The sequence below is a fragment of the Manis javanica genome, chromosome 9 (genome assembly GCF_040802235.1).
Source record: "Manis javanica isolate MJ-LG chromosome 9, MJ_LKY, whole genome shotgun sequence".
Lineage (NCBI taxonomy): Eukaryota > Metazoa > Chordata > Mammalia > Pholidota > Manidae > Manis > Manis javanica.
Window position 1 is genome coordinate 107,662,746 of NC_133164.1, and position 26,759 is coordinate 107,689,504.

Genomic DNA, 26,759 nt, shown 5'->3' on the forward strand with positions numbered 1-26,759 from the left:
ATAATACATTTAATAATTTTAATTCAATGCAGACTGTCTGAGATCAGACCGCAGGCTCTTAATACTACACTCTACTGCATCTCAATTAATAGCTGCAAAAGTCTAAGGAATTATGCCTCACGTGGACATAATTTTGCCATTTTTATTCTACCTGAGTTTACAGCAATTAAAAACTAAACCCTTGCAATTACAAACTGACTTCCAAAACAGACTTTCTCATATTTCTTAAAGGTAAAGCAGTTTCATCCTCTCTGCCAATTTTTTCCTGCAGGATTCTCCTTAAGCACTTTAAAAATATATGTCTTCTTGTAACTTTTGATTCCAAATAAATATAGACTGTATTCACATGAATATCCTATTCAGTACCTGCTTCATTTCTAAATCCAATTTCTAGATAATTGATTGTAAGGGAAGTAATATTTTAATGGTAGTATTACTCACTAGTTTAGGCATTTTTACCCTCTTAATTCTTTTTAACAGTGATAATGATTTGGCTTCAAATTCCTGTGTACCTCTTACATCAGTTTCCTTGCCCATCAAACCGGTTATACACCTACTAAGGAGCAGCCCACCACTTTTTATGCACTGAGAAAAAAACACACAAGGATGCTTTCCCAGAAAGCCAGAAAAATCATCACTATTTCCCAATCTCTCAGCCAGCCACATCTTTGTGTGTGTGACTCATTTGTACATCTTGTTATAATCTCTTCTGATTTCTTCCTCTCAAAAATATTTGTCATCTCTTCTATGCTAGCACACCGTATTTTGAAACAAGCGCAGCGACAGGCCAGAATGTGGAAAAAGCTGTGGAAACCCTTCTGGACTTAATAATGAAGCGAATGGAGCAGTGTGTAGAGAAGACACAAATTCCCGAGACTGTCAACGGTGGAAACTCCGGAAAGCTAGAAGGGGAAAAACCGGCAGAGAAGAAATGTGCCTGCTAGACTGTGCACAGGAACCGGTCATCAAGAACCCCGCCCCAACAGTACTTCCAAAGGCCGTGACAAACCACAGAGTTGCTGTTGCGTAGACCATACATAACGGCATGTCTTTGTTTTTCGGACAGAAATCTATTATAAGAAACTGGAGTAGTCAACAGTGTTCAAAAGAATTGGCCAGGTGTCCCTGGGGCCCCTCCAACGAGATCAGAGGTCTCCTAATGTGACCTCACCATCGTGATGCTCAGTTTGTTTTTCTTGTAAAGACAAGTATATAAGAAAGTACATGAGATAAAATGGCAGGGAGTTTTAAAACAGAACAGAAATGACCATGACATATTGGGAAAAGGGATCATTTACAAAGGGAGAACAAAGAAAGATGATTTTTTTCCAAAAGATTAGATTTACTTCTCCCATAGAGTCTAATTCATACATTTAGGTTTACTTTGGGGGAAACATATATTAGCTGGAAATGGATGCACAATAAAGAATTCTAAATAGGTCATTGACAATGACATTGTTAGGTACACCCAACAGGCGGTACCAAGGTGACTAACTTACTGGGATAGTTTTGAGAAGATGAAGGTCAGACTTCTGCTGAAATGGGTAGTAATGCCATTTTTTATATTCTTAATAGAGAGACAAGATAGACGGATAGACAAGAACAGGACTGTGAAACAAAGTACAAGAGGAATTCCCTGGGAGAGAAATGCAAGTATGGGAACATGGCATTTGGACAAATGAAATTAAATGTATCTGGTACAGATGTCTGGAAGAGTTACTTAGGCAAATTTCATGCAAGCCTATTAGAAGTTGACCTTATCAGTTGGGATTAAGAGACTCTCCAGAGATTCCCATTTCAAACAAACTTTCAAAAATAAGTTCACTCTTCAGTTTCATATTTCATCTTACTTAGCGAATGGTGATAGTCACAAAGAGAAAGTAAAGATTGCTGTGTATTAAATATTTCTTCAAAAAGGCCACCAGGAAAAACTATTTCACCTGAAATGTTTTTAGATTAAAATATGCTGGTGATATGAAACAAAAAGTGACTATTAATTGTGGGTTTCTTTTTCATTTACAAAAGCTCTGGAGACGCTAAACTGCATTTTTCCACTTCAACCCACCTCCAAACCTGGCTTTGAATCGATTGTAAATACACAGGTGTATCCCTTTGTAGATCAATGACATCAAAATAATGATGGATCAATTTTATGGTCACTCTAGATTTTCGTGTTATTAATCACATAGAAATCGATGATACCTCATGCTATATTACAGTATGTTTAGCATTTGCTTTTATTTTACCTAAAGCAAAATATGCATGGTTGAACTCTTTTTGGGAGTTGGACAGAGATGGAGCTGTATCTTATCTCACCAAAAATTTGGCTAATCAATTTTTTTTTCACATAAAGTTGCTTTTTCTTTCTAAAGATGATCACAAAAGTGTTTTCAATTGGCCTATTGTTGTGCCTAAACAAATATTACATTAATTTTTTATCTTAGTTTCTGATAAACATAAGCAATTCTTACTCAACTATTCTTTAAATATTTCAGTCAATTCTACCAATAACAAAGGCATCACACTTCAAGTTTTCTCTTTTTATCATGCATATATGACTTTTCGTATATGATCTTCCTACAGAATTTTGTCAATTAAACTTCATTTTTCCATACTCTGTGCATATTGTTAAGTTATGAGCATTGGAAACCCTAAATTCCAGCTCACCCCCTTAACTTCTCCTTACCAACCCATATCTGGTATTGAATCCATTTTAGGAACACAGATCCACAGGATTGTCTATAATATTCTTCGGCTGTACTAGACCCAGAAATGTGCCATGAATTAAGGCAATTTGGGAGCTTTGATGGGGTTAGCCCCTTGTGAATTTCTCAGTGTTACGTGCTCAGTTCCTCTGATTCCTACAGCATGATGCCAGCTTCTGAGCTCCATCGTGGGTATTTCCTCCAATGGCGTTTTCCTCTGTGTTGCTCTTCATGACCTCAGTGTCTGGAGTCATGAAGCGAGAAAGCTACTAGCTAATGTGCTTTGTTTGGAAGGAAAGTGAACACAGTATAACCAGTGCTGTGGCAAAATCTGGTGTGCTTTGTGGTCATTGTATCAACTTCTTTGCATTCAGATTGATGCCCCTTTTGTATTTCCTTAACAGGGAATGTTTAGCTTTCTAAAATCCTAAAGGTATTCTATTTGGGAATATGTCTTTCTGTGTCTCGTCATTTTCCAGTTGTATGATCAATTTACTTATGCCAAAATTGTGTCACTGCCGGTATTTAACAAGCATTTACTCAGGGTCTGTTTTAAGATCATTATTTGATAGCTGTAGCATGAAGCAGAGGGTGATAATGCCTAGAATTATAGAAGTGTGACTATAAAATTAACAATTATTGGGTAATAATTTCAAGAGGAGTGAATTTTAAAACAGACAAGAGAATTAATTTAAAATAGTATTTACTACTTATAAAGACCTCGTCTAAAAAAATATTTTCTCTGTCAAGGTTGACCTCTGACCCCAAATTCTGGGTAACCATTGAGAAATTCTTTCACTCTTTATTCTAGAGGTAATCAATCCATAGAATTCATCTTAACAATTTCAAACTGATTTGAGGCCTTGAAGTAAGCGTACAGACTGCTCTAAAGAACTGCACACCTCTTTAATCTACAATGGCATGTATTTTTAGCCCAAGATATCTCCTGTTACTTATTATTTCCCAATGCTTTAGGAAACCATATTGTATTTTGGAGAAATATTTAAAATGGACATGAAATTCCTTTCTGTGACCAAATTTGTCTCCAACGGCCTTGCTCATTTCCCACGTCATGATGCAGGAAGGCGTCACAGAGACACTAAAACAAAGGTATTCTGATGTCTTCAGCAAAGGTTAGAAGGATGTTACTGGAATATGTAGTTTATTTTCACTGTCTCCTGGTCTCCTGATTCACTTCGCATGGAGTGGGCACTGCTTGAGACTGTAATTATATACATGTTTACCCTTCAACGTGAAAGAAAAAAATCCTCTGAAAAATGTATCAAAAATAGTTGAGAGGGCATGTTTGTCTTGGGATCACAAGGGTAACAAGTCACAAATTGGCAGAGGAAATCTTAGATGGTGGGAAGTGAGCTTGTTGGTCTCTATATAAGAACTTCAAAATTTTGGCAAGTTCCACTTTAAGCCAATTTTCTATCATTTCCATACTATCAGCTCTCTTACTGCAAAAAACTCAAAACCAGAGTTTTCTACAGTAATGGTTTCTACTGTTATTTTTAACTAGATTGATCAGACATCCATGGGTGTCTTTGTTATGCTTCTAGTATGAGTTATTCTCTACCAACCTGTACGATGGGAAGAACTGGGCAAGAGTTTTAATCAGCTCTTTCTTGTCTCCTTTATAAGAGAGAGAAGCTTGGCCATAGAGAAGACTGTGACTACACTGAAAAGTAATTTAATAACAGCCTACATACTCTTTAAACTGTAAATTGAGTCCATGGGGAATCATTTGATGAAACTCATCTATTCTCACCAAAGGACTGAGAGTAGCAGTTAGAAAACAAGAAGCAGTGTGTGTAATAGACACAGTGCGTACCTAGGGGTCATGTATAAACTGGAACCTTGTGTCCATGAAACAAGATTGTTCACTGTTCTATATGTCTGTTCACTTAAAAAACCCAATGTGTATTACATTGAATCGCTGAAGGGAAGTTCTCATCCATAAAGAATTTTGCAGTTGTAATCTAAAACTCATGTAAAGAGATAATAATTGAAGTTTCTGGTTCCCTAAGATACTTAATAACTTTAAAAAAGGAAGGTCTGAGAGCTGATGTTAGCCAAAGTGATAAAAAGTCATCTTTCACCCTCTACTGCCAAGCTTTAAAGTATTAAAAAGAAATATAGTATATTTGAATATTATAGGGAAAGCTTTATCATTTATAAAGATGCCAAGATGCTGTCTATACTTGAAAAGTTTGTCTAAGAACTCATCAAAAGCTGTATTTTCTTGATCTTTGACCAAAATTATAGATGCTTATTTCTGGAATAGTGCTAGCTCTTGAACATGGAAAGTAGTTATAGAATATTATCTGAGATAAGGTTGTCTCAATGCTTTATAAATCCATGGGGATACTTGCCTCATAAAATAGAACTGATAAAAATAATTGTTAGATATATAAGGAATTTTATAAATTCATTGATTTAGAATTGGGTAGAGACCCAACCAAGATGACATTGCTGAGCAAGAACTATAAAGAAAGATTAGATTTAAAGGCTAAGTAGAGTTCTTAAAATGACAGAACATGGAGATGGCCATACTTAAGAGGTTGATTTTTTTAGGTAGGAAAAAGAAATGACTTAGTAACAGAAAAAGTTTTTGTAACTAGGTGCATGACAAATATTTATCCATCATTTTTATCTACCAAGTAGAAGTTCATGCTTTTAGAACTAAGCTAAAAAAATAAACACCAAATATTTCATTATTGGCATCAAATTTTGAGAAACTTAAAAACATTTTGATTGCTCCCCTAAATCTAATTTTCTCAGAAATTGCACTTTGATGGATTTTTCAAGGAGTAGCATCACAAAATGTTTTTCTGTGGAGCTCTTTTTACCAACCATCTATAGCTGAGATCTTTTCTCATTTCATATACAGAGAGAACAAAAAGCAAACAAAACATTAGTACCAAAAGAGTGGATTTAAAAGGGTATCATCTTTTGAAGAAAAAAAACTATGTATATACAAAGGAATCATCTTTGGATTGTCATTTCACTTGTTTTCCAGTTCATTTGCTTTCCAACAGGCTAAGGAGATTACGGCTAATATTTCTCCCTTAGTCTTTAAGGATCATTAGTAAATTCTTTAGGAGTGGGAATGTCTGTCCTTAACCTAATGGACCCCTTATTTAACCTCGGGCTCTTGTCCTATGTCTGTTGACATGTCCATATAGTGGTTGTCCCTAACAAAGTAGTAACACATGCTTATCTTTATCCTCTGTTCTCTTCAGGCTATTTTTCCAAACTCTCTTTGAGAAGAAGGCTAGCAATGCAGAAAGGCAAGTGGCCAGAAAGAACCATTTGGGGACCATGTGCACGTCATTTAATATCTTAGTGGCTTCTCCTTATATGTGCTTATAAATCCTGTGTGCCTCTCAGAACTCATGATAGGCTTACAGGAGAACATATACAAGAAACTGGTTTGTAAATTATGTTCCATGAATAGACACAATTATCACAAGCTAAGAATAATAAAAAATTAGTCATTATTTAAACCACTTGTGAAAAGAAATGTCATAGCAGGAACAAAACACTAATTTTAGTAGTGGTATTAGGAGTTACAAATGGTCAACTTGAGGTCATTGTATTTGATTGAAAATGTTTAATATATCTCCTTATTAAAAAAATGAGTTCTCTTTCATTTTGTATGTCATCTTATATTTCTTTCAAGGAGTCCAGTTACATTCTAGATATCATATATCAACTTGGTCAAAATCCTCTGTGTACAACTAGGGCTTCTGTATCTATAGCTCTGTAAAAGATACTGACTGCATCTGAAATTATTTAAGAAAAGTTATTCTGCTGACCGTGTTAAAAGTAGACAATATTCTGATATAACACTGAATGAAGTGCTTCACTGTATATCCCAATGGTCTACCTTTAAGCGATATTATCTTCATTTTTAGTCTAACCACATTTGATTGCTTTGTCTGTTATTTACACAGGTCCCTGTTTTGTCCAGTGCTATGAATGTAAATTAAAACCTTAAACATGGAGTTTTTATTCTGTGTGCCCCTGAATAGACTGTGGTGCCTGACAAACACAATTAGGTCATTATTTTGTTGTACTAAAGTTCTAGTGGCTTCAGAAATCATAGCATCCAATGATTTCGTGGTGTCTGGTTTTGAATACTATGGTTGAGAACTGTATTCAGTGATTGTTTCTGCATACTTTTCAAATAAAAACGCATTTTTATCAGTTAGTTCGTGTATTCAAAGCAACCTTATTTCTGAGCTGAGGTTGCATGTATGGTGGATGGAGAATGTTGAACCGGTGTCCACAAGGAACCTGTATTGCATTAAAAATGGTATCCATTAGGGCCTAGAAAAGCAGCAGCCATGTGGATTTAGCCAAGTCATTTTTATCCATATCTCTAAACGTTCTCATTTATTATTTATTTAAAGACTGGCCTTTGCAAGGGAAATTTTCTAATTTTGAATGCTATATTTAGAAAATAAGCAATGACCCTATTGAGATATACTATGTTACACATGCACCTCCGTATATTATAAGTATTTCTTCCCCAAAATAAAGTGCTAAAATAGGTGGTAGTATCTCCCTTAGTCATAGACTGGTGCAGGGACCGATGCTCAAGGCCTATTCAAGAGCACAACCATACAGCTTCCTTTTAAATGTTCATTTGCAAAGACTGCCTTGTTTCCAGTTTCTCTCATTCCATATGTTACTTAGACATTGCCAAGGTAATGATGAGTTTTTAATTTAAAGATAAACAACTACCCCACTGCAAGCAAATAAACTCTTGGCAGCAATAACGCCGTTTCACACAGGCAGAATCTTGTGCCCCGTTGGCTTATCTTAATTCAAGATAAGTCACTGGAGCTGGGCTGTTCCTAAAGGTTTCACAGAATTTTTAAACAAAGGCCTGTCCTGTATTGAGAAATAAATGCCATCTTGACATTGCCTTTAGTGAGCCTTTCTCCATTTAAAATTGTATGTGAGGTATCTGTATTATTTGCAGTTCTCTATACCAAGGAAAATTTCATTTCTAATATGAACCGCTACTTGCGGAGAAAGAAGAGCTGTAATAGGAGTGTGGGCATTGCTCTTCTCTTAGAAACTCATTTAGGTGACTTGCATTATGGTTTAGGAAGCCAACTCACTGATTGTAATTTAATTGAGGCTGTGTTACAGGCATAGAAACATTTTTATTTCTGATTTTTGAACAATCCGATTTTTGAAATAATCAGCTTTGGAAAACTTTTGTAGGTCTCTGAGAAAAAGACTCCACTTTACTGAGGGTTTAAAAAATAAAAATAAAAAAGCAGCACATTTATTAACTGCTGAAGTCTTGAATCTGCCCAAAGAAATTTATGAGTTCATTCATTCTTGTGAAAAAATGAGCCTGGAGTGATCTGGAATCGTGCTAGTTAACACACTGGACTATGAACACACATTACTTTACTAAGTATTGCCGCTGCCTCCTCTGACCTCCAAGAACATTTCCTTATGAGTCCTGGAGGCCAAGAGTGTAGGTTACAGGAACACTCAACTGAACACTTACTTCATAAGCAGTTTTCCCATTACTGCTCCTCTTTTCTTCATTTATTAAAATGACTTTTCTTTATTATGTGTCTGAGTTTAATTACACTGTGATTTTCAAATGATAAACCAATCTTGCATGCCTCGGATAAATCCTAATTTTCCATAATTCTACCACCATTTTAAACACTTACAAATACACACTTTAATTATAACAAAGCAATGAAATTATTTAAATCTTTACTGCATCCTTACTACTTCCCATCCAAAAATGAAGGAAGGAAGGAAGAAAAGAAGGAAGGGAGGGAGGGAATTATAATGATTACGATCATTAGAAGAAATTTTCAGTTCTTGATGGCTGGCTCCTTACTTCGATACTGATGACGATTCTATAATTATTTCCAGGTCAAAGCAGAGGTAGGAATTTCCAAGCAAAGAGATATGAAAGAATTTGAGAAGTGTGTGTGTTCTTAATTTTATAAACTATTTTTTTTACATTTAGAATAAAATCTTAGTAGATTATTTTTGTTACTAATTTGGATCCACGGAAAATTAGTGGGAACTTCAGGGGCTTTCTGAATATCTGTTCACTGATGAAAACAATGCATTTATTATAAATAATCAAAAACTACTTAAAACCACATAAAAATTAAACATAATTTTAACATAAAAAGAAATACAAAAAGTTCACAAAGTATGATTTTTATTGTAAGTCATATTATAAACAATTATTCAGAAGATATACCTATTATGCCTGTAATATATTCAATACTTCTTAATGATGATCTATAGCAATGTATGTAATCAAAGTGATGCAGTTTCTTCTCCATTTTCCACTTTCATGTATTCACTTCAAGGCCCACTTCAGAACTTCTTATCCAATGTATTGATTAGTACAAGTACAATGATCTAGGCTACAACTGACCTAGTGTTTCTTTTGTATTTCCTGTGTGGGACGACTACTGGACTAATCCACTTCATTCTCCATTGTGATTGATCACTCAGAAATGCTTATTTAAAAAACATGTCAATCAATAAAAACTGAAACAATAAAGCTATGGGAAATAATTCATATGACAAATAAATGATGCTCTGATAAATAAATGATGATGACAAATAAATGAAGTCTGATGAAAAAGACACTTCTGTATTTGAAGAGTTCAGATCTTTTCTGACACTCCTTGGTCTTATTCTCAGGAGATTCAAAGACCATTTCAAAGCGAATCTCTCCAGAGCCACATGAGCAGGTCCCATGTGTATTATGTGCAACTGTGCTTCCATGTTCAAAAAGAGGACAAGGGAGCCAAAATGAAATCCAACAGTATTTTTCCATTTTTGACTTTAGTACGCATTATTCTAATGGAAATCATCTAGATTGTTAGCTCAGTTACATGAGTCATTCCAAAATCTCATGTTTATTACAATCTAGCAGGATGATTGAGGCATAAGAGGAACTTAAGTGTCTCCAAGTAAAAGGTGACTTCTCCTCCCACACTGCAAATGCTTGAAGGAGAATTCATGATCCCAATCTCCCCTACAAATGTTCCTGAGAATGTATTACAAAAAAATCCAGTGTGGCATCAGATCATGAATAACACTTGTACTATAAGTGGGTTTTTAGCAGGCAAGTTTTTCTGAGCTAAGGTCCCCCAACAGTCATCCAACAAGTGAAAGGCCACCCGATCTCGGCAAAATATTTCCTTTATTAGTTAAGAGTTGTTTCTGACTGTGAATGAACCACAGGATAGTGCCGAGATCCAACTAGGAAGCTGTATTTGTTAAAGTAGTAAAAAGAAAGGCATTTTAGAGCTAGGAAGAAATGCATCAGCTTACCGAGTGAGCGGGTAGGAGGAATTGCGGTGGTCAAGTCAAAAGGCTCCAATCTTTGCTCCACAGTTCGCACCAGGGCAAGTTACTTAACCACTCGGTATCATCCCTTGTAAAATGGGGATAATAGTATGACCTGCTTCTGAGGGTTATCGTACCAGAATTAAAGCAATTAATACAGGTAAGTACTTAAACTGTCCCTGGTATAGGGTAAGTATGCCCTAAATGCTATTAGATAACAGCACCTTAAAAACTAACAAGCAATAAAAGTGAGAAGCATAAAACTCACATACAATTATGTAACATTTCAAGGATTACAGTACCTTGATGAATTTATGAATACATTTCTTCCTCTCATTTGTACATACTTTAAAATAAGTCATAGATAATACTGATATTTCACATTCCACATTGAAAGGCTTGAAGAGTCTTCCCTGGGAAATGTTTAGAGCCCAGAGAGGATGAGCAAAAGGCTTAAAAGTAATTCACCAGTTCAGGTGACTAAGGGCTCCCTTAGTCCTTCAGCTGAAGTGTGTTGTTTTCCTAAGTGTCAGTATTTTGCATTTCCACGATTTAGACTTTGGCTTTACGCACAGCACTCACAGACTCCACCTGTATTGAACTCACGTGTTAAAATTTAAGCACACTTTCACAAAAGCACTAGGTATATAATTCCAATCCATGAATTCAGATTCTTCCTGGATGCAGAGAGCAGCCACTATTCCTTTGAAACCATAATAAATACATTTTTATGGAAGTACGAGCCGACAGCATTGTGTTCTATTCTTTTCCCCAAATATTTGACTTAGGTAATATAATGAATATCCATTAGAAAATGAGTCTCAAAGACTGAGAGACAAAGCTCATTCTTCGGTGTTTATGTGTGGATTGCCTCTAGCAACCAATTTCCAATCTCAGGGGAAGAACAGTGGCTGCTTACGGTGTGTTGAGGCAGCCACGATTTGCAACTTTGGAGAGCTGTGCAGGTGGAGAATTTAGCTGAAAGAACCTGCTCCTCCTGCGCGACATTCAGTAGAGAATGGCTCTCCCGCTGACAATGGTTCAGGAGATGAACTTACATCATGGTAAGATATATTTCTTGTTACCTACTTCTTGTTATCCAACAGTCGACTTTAAAATATCACTTATTCATACACATATACACTCTTCTTTCTACTTATATACATAACAGTATCAAAATGTTGAAGTTCCTAACCTTAAGTCACCCCCTTCAGCAAAAATCTGTGAAGATTCAGATTTTTTTAAGTTTAAAGCAGAATTCATCTTCCATCATGGAAAAGTACATCACTTCTTCACCTATTCAGTAAGATTTGAAGAACAAGTTTCTTCTTTGGAATATATATTTGTTTGATTGTCTGGAATGTCATCTTCCTGCAAAGCTACTGATGTATAATATATTCCACTAAAAACTGGCATTGAGCCATTTTAACATGCAATTTTAGACTGTGTTTCAAGGAATAAGACCCAGATAGTGATCTTTCTCATGTGGATCTTCACCCAGGTAGCTCATTTCCGTAGCCTAATCAGCATCAAATAGGGGGTACTGCCTTCAGTCTTCAATTCACTGCAGGAAAGACCACACATGTATCAAAATACAGCACATTAAAATTTAGTGATATAATTCTGCACCCCTAGCATTACGTATAGAAACAAAACAAAACAAAACAAAACAACCCAAGGCTTTGTCCTCAAGCATGATGTGTCTTGAGTTGAGTGATCTTTCTCATGTGGATCTTCACCCAGGTAGCTCATTTCCGTAGCCTAATCAGCATTAAATAGGGGGTACTGCCTTCAGTCTTCAATTCACTGCAGGAAAGACCACACATGTATCAAAATACAGCACATTAAAATTTAGTGATATAATTCTGCACCCCTAGCATTACCATGGCTACTACCACTGTACAACCAAGTCTGAACTAATTGCTTTAAATCTAAGAGGTGGTGGTTAATTGGTTGATTGTGATGACGTCCCCATCAGACATAGTAAAGTCATGTTGTGTAAGCATTAAACCTTATGTAAATTCAGCTAGTTGTAATGATGCAAGAGTGAGAAGAGTGAGGGGAAACAAGAGAGAGTTAGATGCTATGTCTGCCCTTCTACTCTGTGGACATGTGCACTGGAGTGACTTGGAGATGGGAAATACAAATCAACTCTTCCAACAGGACATTTTAGTTCTGTGGGTTTCTCATAGCCTGAACTTCTCCCCTCACTGTGTGATTCTAGTATGTAAAAAAAACAAAACACATACACATCCCAGTAAGTGTGTATGTGTGTGTGCGCATGTGCACACACATACATGAGTGTTTCGTAGTTGCTGTTGTCTAACACCCCTAATCTCCAGCAAACCACTTCTGGTATTCAACTCAAGACACATCATGCTTGAGGACAAAGCCTTGGGTTGTTTTGTTTTGTTTTGTTTTGTTTCTATACTTAAGAAAACATAGAACAATATTGTATGGGTGACTTGAGAGATCTGCTTTGATTAACTTTAAAATTTATATGACTTTTTTTTTGGCCTAATGATTACTTTTGTACTACAATCCCTCCCTAGAGTTGTAATTCCATTGTCTATTGGTGAATCCAGACTTACTGAAGCATGCTACCACTTACATTCTCAAAATAGCCAACTGGCTATATTTCATTTTGTAAACATGATACCTACCATTGTATCATTAATACTGGAATTTCTATCAAAAGTCACAAAACAAAGGGAATAGTCAGTCTAATTTTCCTAATTAGGAAATTTTCCCATTGACTTTTCCTGTCCAGGGAGAGAAAAGACCTTTAAAACTAAAAGACCATTAGGTGGTTAAACAGTTAAATGGTTAAAAGGCCATTAACAATTTATTAACTGCAGTTAGAAAACTGGCCATAGAACGTTCTCTTCAAAACGTCCCCTCTGTACCAGCCAGGGCGTCAGCCTTCAGTACTGTAGTTACACTATGGAGCCAACCGGGTGCTCCCCGCTCTTCCCCTCTCTGGCTCCATTGCCGTCAGGGTCAAAGCAGCTCAGGTTGGCCGCGAAGCCTCACCGCCCCAAGGGGAATGGTATCTGGTGAGGGAGCAAAAACCCCAACCATCCTCTCTGCCCGGGAAAGTCATGCCTGCCCTTTAAATCTAAACTCAACTCTTCCTTCACTGAAGTGACCATTTCTGAAATGTGGGCATTTCACTTCCTCCTTTAATACTTCTGGGACTTTATTTCTTTTCTTTATTAGAAGTTGCAGGGCTAGTGGACAAGAAGTCCATAACTTAGTATTTGGGGACCCAGACTCTGGTCTCTAGTTACAGATGTCACTGGCAAAGTGAGGGGGGCCATCGCAGGGAGTCTGAAGAAGGAGAGGGCTCATCAGCGGCATGGAAAATACGAGCAACGTTAGAATAAGGACAACAGAGGACACGATCTGTACTGTTTGGAGAGGGTGCTGAGGCTGACACTGGGCTTGTCTGCTTCTAGACGGACGCTAGTCCCGGTGGGCCGGCCTCTCCGCCTCAGGCACCAGGCAGAAGACAGTTTCAGAAAATAGGTTTCTGCTCTGAAGAAACTAGACTGGGAAATCCAGAAGCTGCTGCCACAGGAAGTTTTTAATCAGTTTTTAAATGATTCATGTGATTACAGACTATGTTTTCTTTTAAGTGATCATTTCATAGAGTTTTATGGAAACTAGATTCGAGCCGATTCTGTCAGCACTAGAAAGTGACTTTGATGGTTTCAACTATCATTTAGATTGCTTTAGTGGGTCATATGATTGCATGATTCAGTCATTATTAGTTACTGAAAATACTAGGCCTTAGCAGTGCAGGAAATAAAGTGAAATACAAGGAACTATTCCTGCCCTCTGGACATTTACAATCTATGTGATTTGAAATACAGACATGGACATTAAAATAAATACGAACAATTTATGAGTAAAATGTTCATCAATGGCATGGAAAATATGAGCAGTGGAAGAATAAGGACAATAGAGGACATAATCTGTACTGTTTGGAGAAAGTACTGAAGCTGATATTGGGCTTGTTTCACAGCAAAGAAGAGGAAAAAAGATATCCAAATGTATTTATTCTTCGATTTGGTAAATACTTATGTTAGGCTTTGAGGATTCAGTGGTGAACAAGATTAACACAATTCCTATTCTCAAAAGAATTGGGAAACAGTAAACAAATGCTTACATACCTGTTAAGAGATTAGAATCTTTCTAAAATGGGATGTAAGTCAACATTCATGACTGTTCAACAGAAGCTAAGAAGGCAGATGGGGTGGGGTGGGGGGAAGACCTTACCTTGTAGACACAGCCTGAGATACCACTGTCCTAGGAGTTTCTGACCAAAGTGCCACCTTGGATTTTAGTTCTTTATTCTAAAGTTGGAAAAAAATGTGCAGAGATCACATAGCTAGCACATTTATCAAGCAATGCTTCTGATCCACCCACCACTCCCATCACTCCTTCGCAGTAAGCTTGTGGTTCTAGTCACTCTATGAACATACAGAATGTAGCCAGTTGAGAATCACTGTTATCTCAGAAATTACACACACACCTTGAAAAATGCATAATTTACCAAGATTCTGCTTTAACCTCTGAAATTCAAAGCTGAACTCTCTCTGTTTAATTTTACAGTATTGTTTATAAAGAAAGATGCAAAGGACTTTATGAAATAACTTTATTAAGGAACCTCATTATTAAGGACACCCACGATATTGACTACGTGGTTTGTCTTTCTTGCACAGAGGCTTATTAGAAACTCCAGGAAAATAAGCACCGTCTCTTCTTTACAATATGGTTCATGGCATCTTTAGGCTCATTTTCTTATTGAAGCCTCAGTTTCTTCCTTTCTATACTAGTGGGAAATGATACATGACCTGCCTATCATGTATAAGTTGTTGGAAGAAACAAGTATCATATAATCATAATATTTAAAATCTGGAAGCCCTCTCAAAGTTTCGGGAGATAATGCAATAGCTAAAAACAGGCAGAGTAAGAGTTTAAGTACTCGGACATGAAGCCTACCACAATGGCTTTTTTGTGACCTCATTTAGTCAGCTTCTATGTACCTAATCACCTCATCAGTATAATAGATACAATCATAGAGAATTCTTCACAAGTTCTCAAAGGTGATAAAAATATGTATTCAGCTTCCTGGCACAGATTTTAGAACTTAGAGTCAATTGGTTGTAATTTTCTAGTCCAAGTAACATTTTTATAGCTAAAAACTGAGGTCCAAAGAATTTAAGTGGCCAACATCTTTTTCATTTTCATGGCAGAACTCAGATTCCAAGTCAGGTGGTCCTACCAAGGTCAGGGCTAGTACTTGTGCTACAGCACAGCCAAGCTGAGCACTCCCATCTCACAGATCTGGAAAGTGAGGCTTACAGAAGTGAAGGTTCGTGTCTAAAGCTGAGTTACCAGTTGGCAGCACTGGCCGGCCAGAGGTCTTTAAAGGATATACCAGTACAGGAAGGAGGGGGACTGGAGGGTAGCTGGGTGGCTCAGTGACAGGAGGAGCTGCAGCTTTAAGACCTGGAGGTTCACGAGCTCATTTCCTAGTGGGAAATGAGGGACTTAGAGGGCTGTGTAATTGAAGTTCTAAAGGCATTTCATGAGAGTCCACCTGATGGTCTGGAGGAAGCCAACCTCAAAGTGTAAGGTTTTGGGGAAGAGACATAAGAATTTTGGCAGAAGCAAAAGAGTTAATTATTCTGAGTGCTTAGAAAGGGTCAAGCTTTTGCCAAGTGCTTTCCATACACTCTTTTCTTTGATAAGTGTAGTGTAACTATTATTGCTACATGCATATTATGTATTTAGTATGCATATTAAAGAAATAAGGCAAAACTCAAAATGGCTGGGTAACTTCCTTCAAGCAACCCACAGGTGGCCCATGCAGCAGTGGTACACAAGGGCACCGGTCTCGTGCAGGCCTGTCTCACTCCAAGTGCCATGCTTCCTTCCCTGCAGGAAGTTATTCTACTGTGACCAGAGGAATTAGCTTAGCCTCCTATATCACAAATGAGTAAATGGTGAGCCCCAGGAGAGAGAGAGATTCTGCGATTTCTGAAGGGATTCCAGGTATGATAAATACGAAACAGAAGAAAGCAAACTGTCAGGCAACTAATCAACAATTAATCTACCCCAACCATCTAGCGCCACGCATATCTGATCAGTTAGGCCCTGCCATGTCTATGGCACCAAGCCAGAGGCAGAGGGAATATGAGGAGGCGCAGAGAGCATGGTTATCGTCCCTTTCAGTATACAGATGCATAGTATGGTCGATATGAGAAAACAAACACGGGAACATTAAAAAATATAAATGAATAAATAAATAAAAGCAATTCAGGAGATGCCATAAGGCAGCAGGTAATCATGACATAACAGATACAAACAGAAAGCAGTGTAAATCAAAAAATTTACATTTTTATACATGAGGAGATTTAGCTGACCTTGAAGACAAAGTGAAATGGCCTAGGTAGGAAAGAAGGGAGAAAGAAAGACCACGGCATCGGTTCTTAAACTGTGATCCTGGGATCACTACTGTCAGCACAGGAACGTCTTAGAACTACAGATCCTCAGTCCCCAGCAAGACCTACTGAATCGTAACTCCAGGGTGGCCAGATAATGTATTTTAAGAAGCTCACCAGATGTTTCTGATGGCCGCTCGAGTTTGAGAACCCCTGGACGGAAGCAGTGGTTTCCAGGGCTGGTTGCAGAGTGGAATTACCTGGAGAGATTAAAATCTACTAGTGCCTGGGCCCCACTCCTACGGATCCTGTTTAATTTGGTTGCAGTCTGGGTTCTGGCATTTTCTAAACTCCACAGATGCTTCTAATGTGCAGCTAAGATGAAGAACCACTGGCGTAAGGAAAGCAGAGACAAGATGTGCATTTCACCCCTTCTTGCCTGTCAGGATCTATACTGAGTAATAACTAAAAGATGGAGCGAATCTCTTCACACACATCAATCATTTCACTGTGATATCTCATGGGTTAAACACTTAAGACTCACCCAGAAAATGAACTTCAGATTTGATAAATTGATATTAAAGATGTTTCTTATATAATGGAGATAGATCACATACATGCTCCCAACAAGTGCAGGCTACAAGGTCAAGTGCACAGCTGAGTAGAACTCCTCTCTATGCAGTACTTTAAAAATCATGAAGCAATTTGGAACACAATTATCATGATGACAACAAGTATTGGAATAAAAATAATCTGTGGCTAGACAGTTCCAGCTATTGTATGTTTTCTAAAATAAACTCTTAGTTTCTCAAGATGTCAAGTGCCAAACAATACAAAAGCATTAGAGATATGATGTTAGACTTTCTTTTCATTTACTTCAACTTCCATGCTTATTTATTTCATATACTAGATTTAAGTGTTTATTTTTAGTTCATGGGCTGTCTTGTTTCTCCTATAACTAGAACAGCCATATTTATGAGTTTTTATTACATCATTACTTTACATAACTACAAATCATGGACCAGAAATGTCTTATCATTATTATGACTCTCTCCAAGGATAGTTTACTGATACAGTTTTCTAAGAGAACCTAATTTTGCATATTTAATCTTCAATCAACACATTCTTGGAGTTAAATTAAATTTTAGGGATGCTGGTAATTATATAAAGTAGGATAATCTTCAAAGTTCAGAAAATGGAGTAATTTCTGAAGATGTATTTCCATATGAGCAAGTCATTAGTGCGGAAGCTAAAAATGTATGAGGTATGAGATGAATGTCAGAACTGTCCACTTGGATGATAAAAGATAGGCAAAATAAAAAAGAAAAGTAAACAATTTTGGTAGAGTTAGAAATTTTCTCATGATATTTAAAAGAGGTTTAAAAACCTTAAAGGCTTTGGTTTCATTTTTAAAGGATAGTTACATGAGTGAATTTTATTCCCCTTATGGATGGGGGAAAAACTGCTAGGATAGAAAGAATACCACAGAAAAATGTATTTGTTTCCATAACTCAGAAAACTAGGAAGTGGAAAATAATTGTTGAGAGCACCTCTCCCGCAAAGCTGTAATTTCTTATGCATAAATGTACATATATACCAACACTCATAAAAAGGCACTCATATTTTACACACAGACCCATGCATGTCCCTTCACACAAAGACAATCACACCCATCACACAACATTCACAGACAGACATACTCAGCAACAGTGTCACACTGGAGCATCATCACACACAAGCACACACACGACACATTCAAAACAGGCTCACAGATACACCAAACACACACGCACATACACACACACACATACATACTCACATTCATGCTGAAATGCACAACAGATTCCTTCCTTACCTGGGCTTCAAGAATGTTCACCTTTTCCTTGAGATTTTCGATTTGTTTATCTTGTTCTCTTAAGTTATTTTTTAATCCTTCCATCTAAAAATTAGGAAACACAATTGGAACAATCTTGTTAGACAAGAGGGAATAGTTACTTAAGTTAGAAACTGTACTAGATTCTGTGGTCAAACGATGCTCATCAAAAAAAAAAAAAAAAAAAATCGAATCCCAAAGCCTGCGCAGACTCAGTGCGCTACAGAAAGGAGCAGAGCACCAGGCACCTGGGGGCGAGAGCCAGCAGACAGAAACCTGTTTAAACCTAACTCAGCCGGAGTGCACCCTGGGGAAAGCAGCTCTGCTCATCCTATGTCTCAGCCATGTCACGTTTCACCCTGCAGCGGCAGAGGCCAACGGACATGACACAGCCTACTGCCGGGCAGGGGAAGCTCTCTGAGGCAGAGATCTAGCCAACCGGAAGCCCGATGATGTGAGCCTGCTTTGCTTTGGAAGAGAGACCTCTGCCAAGAGACAGCCTGGAATTGGGAAGGTGGGGCAAAGTTCAGAATGGGGCAGGAAGAGAGGAAACACATGATTCTAAGGCCAGTGGGGCCACTGCTAGCTCTGTCTTTTGACTACTGTGGACTTAGTTTTCTCATCTGTAAAATGAGAGCGTGGGATGCCTCCTAAGTCATTCCTGCCTCTCCAATTCCATGATTCAATTTCCCAGCCCTCTCGTGAAGTCCTAGCTGAGAAAATGCAAGTGCTACATTTATGTCAGGAAGGCATTTGAGTTATCTAGAAGGACTCCTTTTGGAAACAAATAGTAGGTAGTAAAAAAAATGAATGAAGGTCTGATTTTAAGTCTAAAGTAGACCCCAAACCAGATCAACACATACATTGAAGTAACCTTCAATCACTTTCAAATCCACCATCCATCTGGCTGCTGCCACAATTGTCTTTTCTCTTTACCTGCCTGGATATCCCCAGAGAAGGGCCAGGCCATACCCCTGTCCTAACACACCTCCTAAGTCATTTTACTGTTTATGAGGTTATGAAAACAGATCATTTTTTCCTCAAGAAAGGGCTGAAATCTCCTAGCCTACAAAATCTGAACAGGGTACATTACCTGGTTCAGAGCACTTTTAAAAAAAATCACTGAAATACTGAAAGAGCAGTTTAAATGCAATTTCCCAACGATCTTCATTGAGACCATTATAGGGGTTGACAGACAAAAGAAAGCATTATAAAAACAGAGCCATGTTACATGGCAATAAAAAGGGAATGTTGGTAGAAGAATCTTCCTGCTTGCTAAGTCCAGACAAGTTACTTGGATTTAGTCGTCTCACTGTACACACAGCATCTGCTACAGAAACACACTTGATTAGTCTGACCTCTTGGATGACACTGCGCAGGTTCTGATGTTGGGAGTGAATCACAAACTGCAGATGAGAGATCTGCTCCTGGAGAAGGGAAATCTCCTTTTGAAGACCTTGGCAGCTGGAGATGCAAAGGAAAAAAGAAAGAAAGAGATTTGCTAATGCATTTTACAGCTATACTTTTCCACTGTGCTGTCTGGCTCTCCTCACACCCTACACTGCTACTGGGCATCAAGCGGGTAACACGCCCGGGGCCCCACATGCCACACAAGACGCACTGAGGATAAACAGCCAGGAAGCAGCCTCTGATTAGCTCAGAAATGACCATATCGATTCATGTTAATAGCTCCTTTCTGGACCCCTGTGACTCCTTGCCTCCAGCAGGTAGATGAATAAATTGAAGGTGAAGCACTTATATATTTAGCTGTCTTGCCAATAAGCATCCGCAGACCTAGCATCCGTCAGGATGCACAGATGCCTATGGGCTAGAGGTGAACATGGGGCCAGGGATGGAGAATTTACATGCATATCAGAAACCAATTCTGATGATACCAGGTTACTATTTATTGTGGATCTCCTATGTTTGTCCTTTTTTTTTTTTTTTTTGGCTTCCTACATTTAGTAATTCTACTACCTATAGATAGGGCAAGAAAAAAAAGGAGGAAACTGAATTCTGACTATTTTGAGTCCATGTCAACTGTTGTGAAAAAAGAGTAGCTGAGTTTGAATTTAGATTATTCATACTTTCCCAAAGCTCCATTTAGATAGATAACTGATTATACAGCTTTTGACTATTTCTCTTCTTGCCAATTCTGTTAACGTTATGAGGCCACATGCACTGTGGCAAGATCACCAAACGTGGGAGTTGTGGGGACTTCAGAGTCACTCACACAAGCTTTCTAAATGTTGGTATAACAGATATAATAATTCCAACATGCACTGAAATTGCAATTCAGATTTTATAGCCTCCACAAATATTACAAAGGTCATGGAGATCCATGTGACACTATAGAATATGATCTCATTAGGAAAAGAAAAAAGAGTATCCATTTTGTCTCATGGAATGTACTAAAATATTGCTTCTCAAACTTAACACACATGGGACAATCTTGTTAAATCAACAGGGATCTTGCTAAAATGCACATTCTGATTCAGTAGGCAGGAGCAGAGTTTGAGATTCTGCATTTCCAGCATGCTCCAGTGCTGCCAATGATGTTGCTGGTCCAAGGACCATGCTTTAAGTGCTTTGAGCAGCACAGCTCTAAACCACTAAGGTTGGTGTCTCAATACCTTTTAATATATAACATAGTATTTCAGAGCCCAGCAATTTTCAGGGGAACTTGGAACACTTAAGATGGTCTTACTTTTTTGGTGTTACATGAGATTTTTTTTCAAGAATTCATTTTACTGTAGAAAAATTTTCTGTGAGACTATAGGAATCCTTGCACAAGTAAAAATAATATGCAATGATAGCCGTCATGATGTAGCCTATGGAATTGAATAGTTTATACTACAAAAATGCTGTACAATTGCACATGTCACAAAATATTTGTAAAATGTAGTTCATTATTGTACGTAGCATAAAAAATGGAAACAATCTAAATGTTCATCAATAGAAGTCTTACTGATAAAACAAACCATGCCTTATCCATGCCACTTTTATTTTACATATACATATATATCACAGAGATAGACCAATAGACTTGATTTATATCAAAGATGATTCTGCAGAATGTTATAAGAAGGATGGTCTTTTCAACAAATGGTACTGAGAGCACTGGGTAGTCATATAAAAAAAGAAAAATCCTACCCTCACCTCATAATCAAAATAAATTCCATTTCAATTATAAATAAAGCTGGGGATCCAAAAAGCTTTCAAAGGAAAATATAGAAGAGCATCTGCCTGAATTTGTCATAAAGACTTTTGGGACTAGAACTCAACACAGCACTGACCACAAAGGGAAAGACTGGTTGAGTTTGACTGAACAAAACTGAAAAATTTCTGTTTATCAAATGAGAGTGAACAGGATAGCCTTAGAATATTGGTCACTCAAGTGACTAATAAAGGCATTGTATCCAGTATATAGAAGGAACATCTATAAATCAATAGGACAGGTACCCCAGCAGAAAATCTAGAAAGTGACCTGAAGAGGCATCCCACAAGATGATGAGTTGAGGACACTAAGACCCCAAGAACACAGAAGGCAAACAGAACTCTGGCCCACAAATGGTGCTAAGACCCAACACTGCCCCAGGAGGGAGGGAAAAGGGAAGAAGGGAAAGGAGCTAAGTACAGTCAGATGCAGGACTTCCCTAGGAAATAATGAGAAGGAACTTGGGGTGCTTTGCAGAGGTAGGCTGGCTATGAATATTGATAAAAAGTTCATAAACTCATTAAAAATTTAAAAAATAAATTTATAAAAATATTCAAGTGAGTACTCAAAATGGTCTCACTGTCCTGTGAAAACCCCAAACATTGGGTCCAAACGGAAAAAAGGGCAGTTTTAGAAGGACAAGGTGGGGTAGATATCATGCTTTCCATAACAGGAAGCTCAGGAAACTTCCCAGTGCATACCATGAAAGTGTTGCCATACAAGCCACTGCGGGCGAATAAAAATCTGAAAACGTCTCAAGATGGAAGAAAAACATTTCTAGAAGCACTCTTGAAAACTCAGCAAGTGCTTTCAGACTTCAAACCTGCATCAATGAACTTGAACAGTGACTAAAGGAGTTGCAGAAAATCTCTCAGGATTGTTCAATAAACATGAAACCTAGTCATCCATTTAAGGTCTTTAAATGCGAGACTTCACTGAAATAAGCTGCCATTTGAGCTCCCTTTTATCTCTGTTAATTATCTTTCAGTTAAAGCACTCAGTCTCAACAAAGAGGTGCTCAAGCCAACCAGCAGGAAGAAGGCATAACAATGGACAGCCTAGGAAGAGAGGCCTAGCCCTCCTAACAAATGTCTGTATGGGATTCATGCTCTGCCTCCCAATGCCTCAATATAAATATAAAGTAAATGCTGAAATGAAATAGAATCAGAAAACTTCTGCTTTGGGAAGATGTAGCAGATGTATTTTTCCTTATTTTTCCCATTAAGTAGAACTAAACACCTGGAGATTATACATAAGCAAAGAAGACTCTGAAAGGGGGGAGACAAGACAGACTACCTCTGGACCTTGGGATCCAAGGAGCGACACAGGAGTGAGTCCCTGGGCTCTCTTTTTACTCCTATATCCAGTCTTGGAGCTGGAAGAGTCTGCAGCCTAGAAATGCCAATGGGAGCAGACAAAAAACAAAGCTCCAATTAAAAGAGGGAAAATCGTTACCCTACCCTTTGGAGGAAGGGAACTGAGGATGCTCTCTCAATTCACCCGAGAGAGGGAACACAGCACCACTTTTGCTCTTCTTCCTATTAGATTCCTTATTCAAGAAAGGAAGTCAGTCCTATTTTTAACTCGCAGAAATGTAAAACCGAATGGCCTTGCCTTTAACTAGTAACATGGGATGATCATAGAGTAAGTGCTTGGCAAGAGACATACTCTCAATCTCTCTGCTAACCAATGACTGCTAAAGACTTGGTCAAAGGAAATTTGCACTCATGGAGGATTGTCTCTCCATCCCTTTGTCAGCATACTTTAAAATACATCTTTGAGTTAACTCATACCATCACAGGGTAGCATTTTTGAGCCTTGCTGTATCTCCCCCTGCTCCTTGCTATTATAATGGCTTTGACTGAATTGCTCTCTGGCATCATGCTATCCTCTTGCAATGGATTTTTGAGGTACACCTTCTGTGTTTCCCCAAACGGCAACTCTAAATGGGCCTGTGTATTTGTCTATGATGTCACAGGGCAAAGGGACAAGTTGGGAAACTGCCTTCTGCTCACAGACACATAGGGGACTGAGGAAACCTATCTGAAAGAAGATTTCAGAGGTCTCCAGAAATGAAAGTCAAATCTCCTCTATAGCAGACTGAGCTAGGCATTGCTATGAGAATTCTGGAGCCAAAACTCCCAGTCCAACAACTTCCAAGAGACTGTGTAATCACTTAACTAATTAGAAGCTCAGTTCCTTCCCTGAAAGGTTGATGGAAGGATTACATTAAATAAAGTACCTGGCGTTACTCTGTAACAGCAAACCACCATAGTTAGTTCGTAGTGATGGTAGTAGAAATAAGGAGTCATCTTGGTTTTAATAAGAGCTGATTCTGGGATTAATTACGTATTATAATGATATATACAGATCCATATACAAGGGAAAAAACTAATTTTTTTCTGAATTAAAGATGTTCCTCAAAGATGCTTTTTTTCTCACTAAAGGATATTCTTTTATAACTACTGCTAAGTAAACAGAGATGCTTTTTAATATTAGAAATGTCAAGTTAGAGCATATTGAATATTTTTATCAAAATGGCAGAATGAAGCTCACTGAAATTCAGGGAAGACTATCTACATCTAAAGGAAATTTGACCCACATAGCCCTTTCTCTGGAAAGCAGCCACAGGCTATTCTTTGGGGAAGGGAAGGCCACCCACAGGACGGGGAGTGGGTACCAGCCAAAGCGCCAGTGGTTGGATGACAGCAGAGCGACTGGTCAGCATGATCAATCTGCCCAATACGGGAAGTAGTATTAGGCCAGAAGACTCTTTCCTCTGGAATTAGAAAGGAAAATACCGAGGATATAAACCAGATGGTGAAAAACAGAGGGGCAAGGTAATAAGTCATATAGGAAGAACAAAGAACTAGAAAAACTGAAACTGTATCAATGATGGAATGGGAGCAACAAATTCATCTGGTTTTTAAAATCACATAAGTGCTTAAGGGCAGCCCTCCTGTCTTCCCATGAGGTACATCTTCCTTATGACTGTATCCATTCAATCTTAATCCAACAGAAATCCTTTTTTTTGTGGTAGCTTAACCAAGAGTCTACCACTTTAATCAAAAGAGTCCAGCTCATCCTAATTTCCTTTCTTTGTCTCTTAGCAAAGTGACTACCTCTACACACGGCTCAATGTAAGATAACTATTTGTGATACCTAACAATCTATGAAAATTGCATAAGCCTGGCTGTGCAAACACCTTTCTGGAAACACAAAACATCCACTTCCTTCAAGATATTTCTAAAACCTTAAGATCTTTTGAGACTTCTTTATAACAACTGCTTATATGTAATAGAACAGAAAGAATAGGTCAGTTTGGTTTTTAAAGTGGTTATATTTTCTGGCTCAAAGACTGACCAACCCTATTATCAATAAAAAAATCATTTTTTAAAGGAAAAAAAATTAAACTTAAAATTGTCTGGACTCCTAACGGAAGGTACATTCCACCTGCCAATAGTTCTGCTGTATGGAAAAATTCACTTTAAGGAAAAAAAAAAGATGGGCAAGCTGGAGATTTACTTCAAGTTAAGTTATGAGTATATGTAAGTAATTCCAAAGACTTATGGATGTTTTCCAAGAGCTTCCTTCATTCTCTACAGAGACATACCGTACTACGAAACTCTCAGAAAACCACCTTCTGGGGCTATATGCTTGTTCACTGGGAAAAATATGGGGAAATTAATATTAGTGGTGTCCTGGTGTGTTTCAAATACATATGTGCAATTGTCAGGGTCAGCCCAGTTCTGCACTTTGGTCCAATACATGAATATAAGCCAGACAGAAGGCACAGCATATGAAGATTAGAAGAGAAAGACAGATAACAGGAAAGAGAAATGCTAGAAAAAAATCAAAAGACTGAGAGGAGTGTTTGAAAAAATATCACCAAATGAGAGTAAGAATTTGTACATTCTGTGGTTCATAACTGTTGCTATCTGAAGGAGCAACAGCTCTAGATGGATGAAATAAGATCTTTAAATGGATTTGACTTTTAACCATTATATCAAAACATCAAATGACTGTGATAGGCTTAGCATTAGAAGAGAAGAGAGAAGAAAAAAGAAAAGTAAAATTTCAGGAAATTTCTTAGGATATGAGTTATTCCATGATATTCCAGAGACATGTTCTAACAGTGGCTGAGCATAAGATAGTTGTGGTGATAAACATAAACCCATCCCCACCCCCAGCACACTAAGGACTGTGACTGCTTGTGAACTGTGAATATTTGTAAGTCCAAAGAACTAAGGATCTTTTTCAAAGTAGCTCCTTCATTCTCTGCAAACTTGGGGAGCACCACAGAACTATCTTGTAATTCCACCTGCAGGCTGGCCAACTCAATGCCAGCTGTGGTAGAGACCCATGAACAGAATCAGCAGCATCAGGGGGGCTGAGATCCCAACAACAACCTCTAGGAATGCGGACAGGGAGGGCACAGGCTCATTCACTCTTCAGAATGACTAACCCTCCCACCAGTTTCCTTTTACCCCTGGTGAACTCTGTCCTCTTCCTGATGTCCCTGTGGGTGGGGAGGGAGGCACACAATTAATCCTAAGAAATCGCCCTTCCTCCTGCACTTTCAGGCTTCCTGTTTCCTTGGGGAGGCTGGGCGGACCAATGGAGAGGAAAGGTAGTAGAAACTGCTTTTACTCAGGAGGTAGATTTGCAAACCTTTTAGTATATGTAGCATTGGATTTGAGCTGCAGCAGCTTGTTTTCCAAAGACAGTTTTTTTTCTAGCAGTGTTCTCTTTTCCTAGGAGAAAATAAAATATCATTTTTGCTTATTTTTCTGTGTGTGTGTGTTTGGTAAGGCATTCTTGCAGACTGTTCACAAAAGATGCTTCTTGTAATACTAGAAATACGTTTTGAGTTAAAGAGCTCATTTCACATGGTGCTATTAGAGCCCACCCCAGCGAAGCCTATTGGGCATGCTCCTGGGCGGTTTACCAGTAGCTCAATGACAGCTCAGGACTACTTGTCTTCACTCCCCTCACTCACTTCTGCTCCTCCTCCAGCCCACTGCTGAAATACCCCCTGCTCAGTAAGACATCTCCTGCCTCTCTCCCTTGCACCCCAAATGCAAACTGCTTGCTCATCTCTTAGCATTGGCTCTACGACCATTACACCTGCTTCTCCTGCATTAGAC

At 38.1% G+C, this 26,759-nt stretch overlaps 2 protein-coding genes across 14 annotated transcripts in view; one reads left to right on the plus strand and one right to left on the minus strand.

Moving 5' to 3' along the window:
* Positions 1-6,924, plus strand: part of RAB27B (RAB27B, member RAS oncogene family) — a 139,049-nt gene extending 132,125 nt beyond the window's left edge. For all 3 annotated transcript variants that reach the window (XM_037016446.2, XM_017657155.3, XM_017657154.3), the window contains one exon: positions 755-6,924. In XM_037016446.2, the coding sequence (XP_036872341.2) occupies positions 755-944 (190 nt within the window). In that variant the 3' untranslated portion in view covers positions 945-6,924. The remainder of the gene's footprint in view (positions 1-754) is intronic.
* Positions 6,925-8,908: 1,984 nt separating this feature from the next.
* CCDC68 (coiled-coil domain containing 68) overlaps positions 8,909-26,759 on the minus strand; it is a 39,806-nt gene continuing 21,955 nt past the window's right edge. For 3 of the 11 annotated variants that reach the window (XM_073213097.1, XM_073213095.1, XM_073213096.1), the window contains 6 exons: positions 26,284-26,366; positions 22,909-23,004; positions 19,754-19,859; positions 18,378-18,461; positions 14,352-14,428; positions 11,648-11,876 (listed from right to left, as the gene is read on the minus strand). In XM_073213097.1, the coding sequence (XP_073069198.1) occupies positions 11,819-11,876; positions 14,352-14,428; positions 18,378-18,461; positions 19,754-19,859; positions 22,909-23,004; positions 26,284-26,366 (504 nt within the window). In that variant the 3' untranslated portion in view covers positions 11,648-11,818. The other 8 variants (XM_073213092.1, XM_073213094.1, XM_073213093.1 and 5 more) reach the window with 6 other exon arrangements.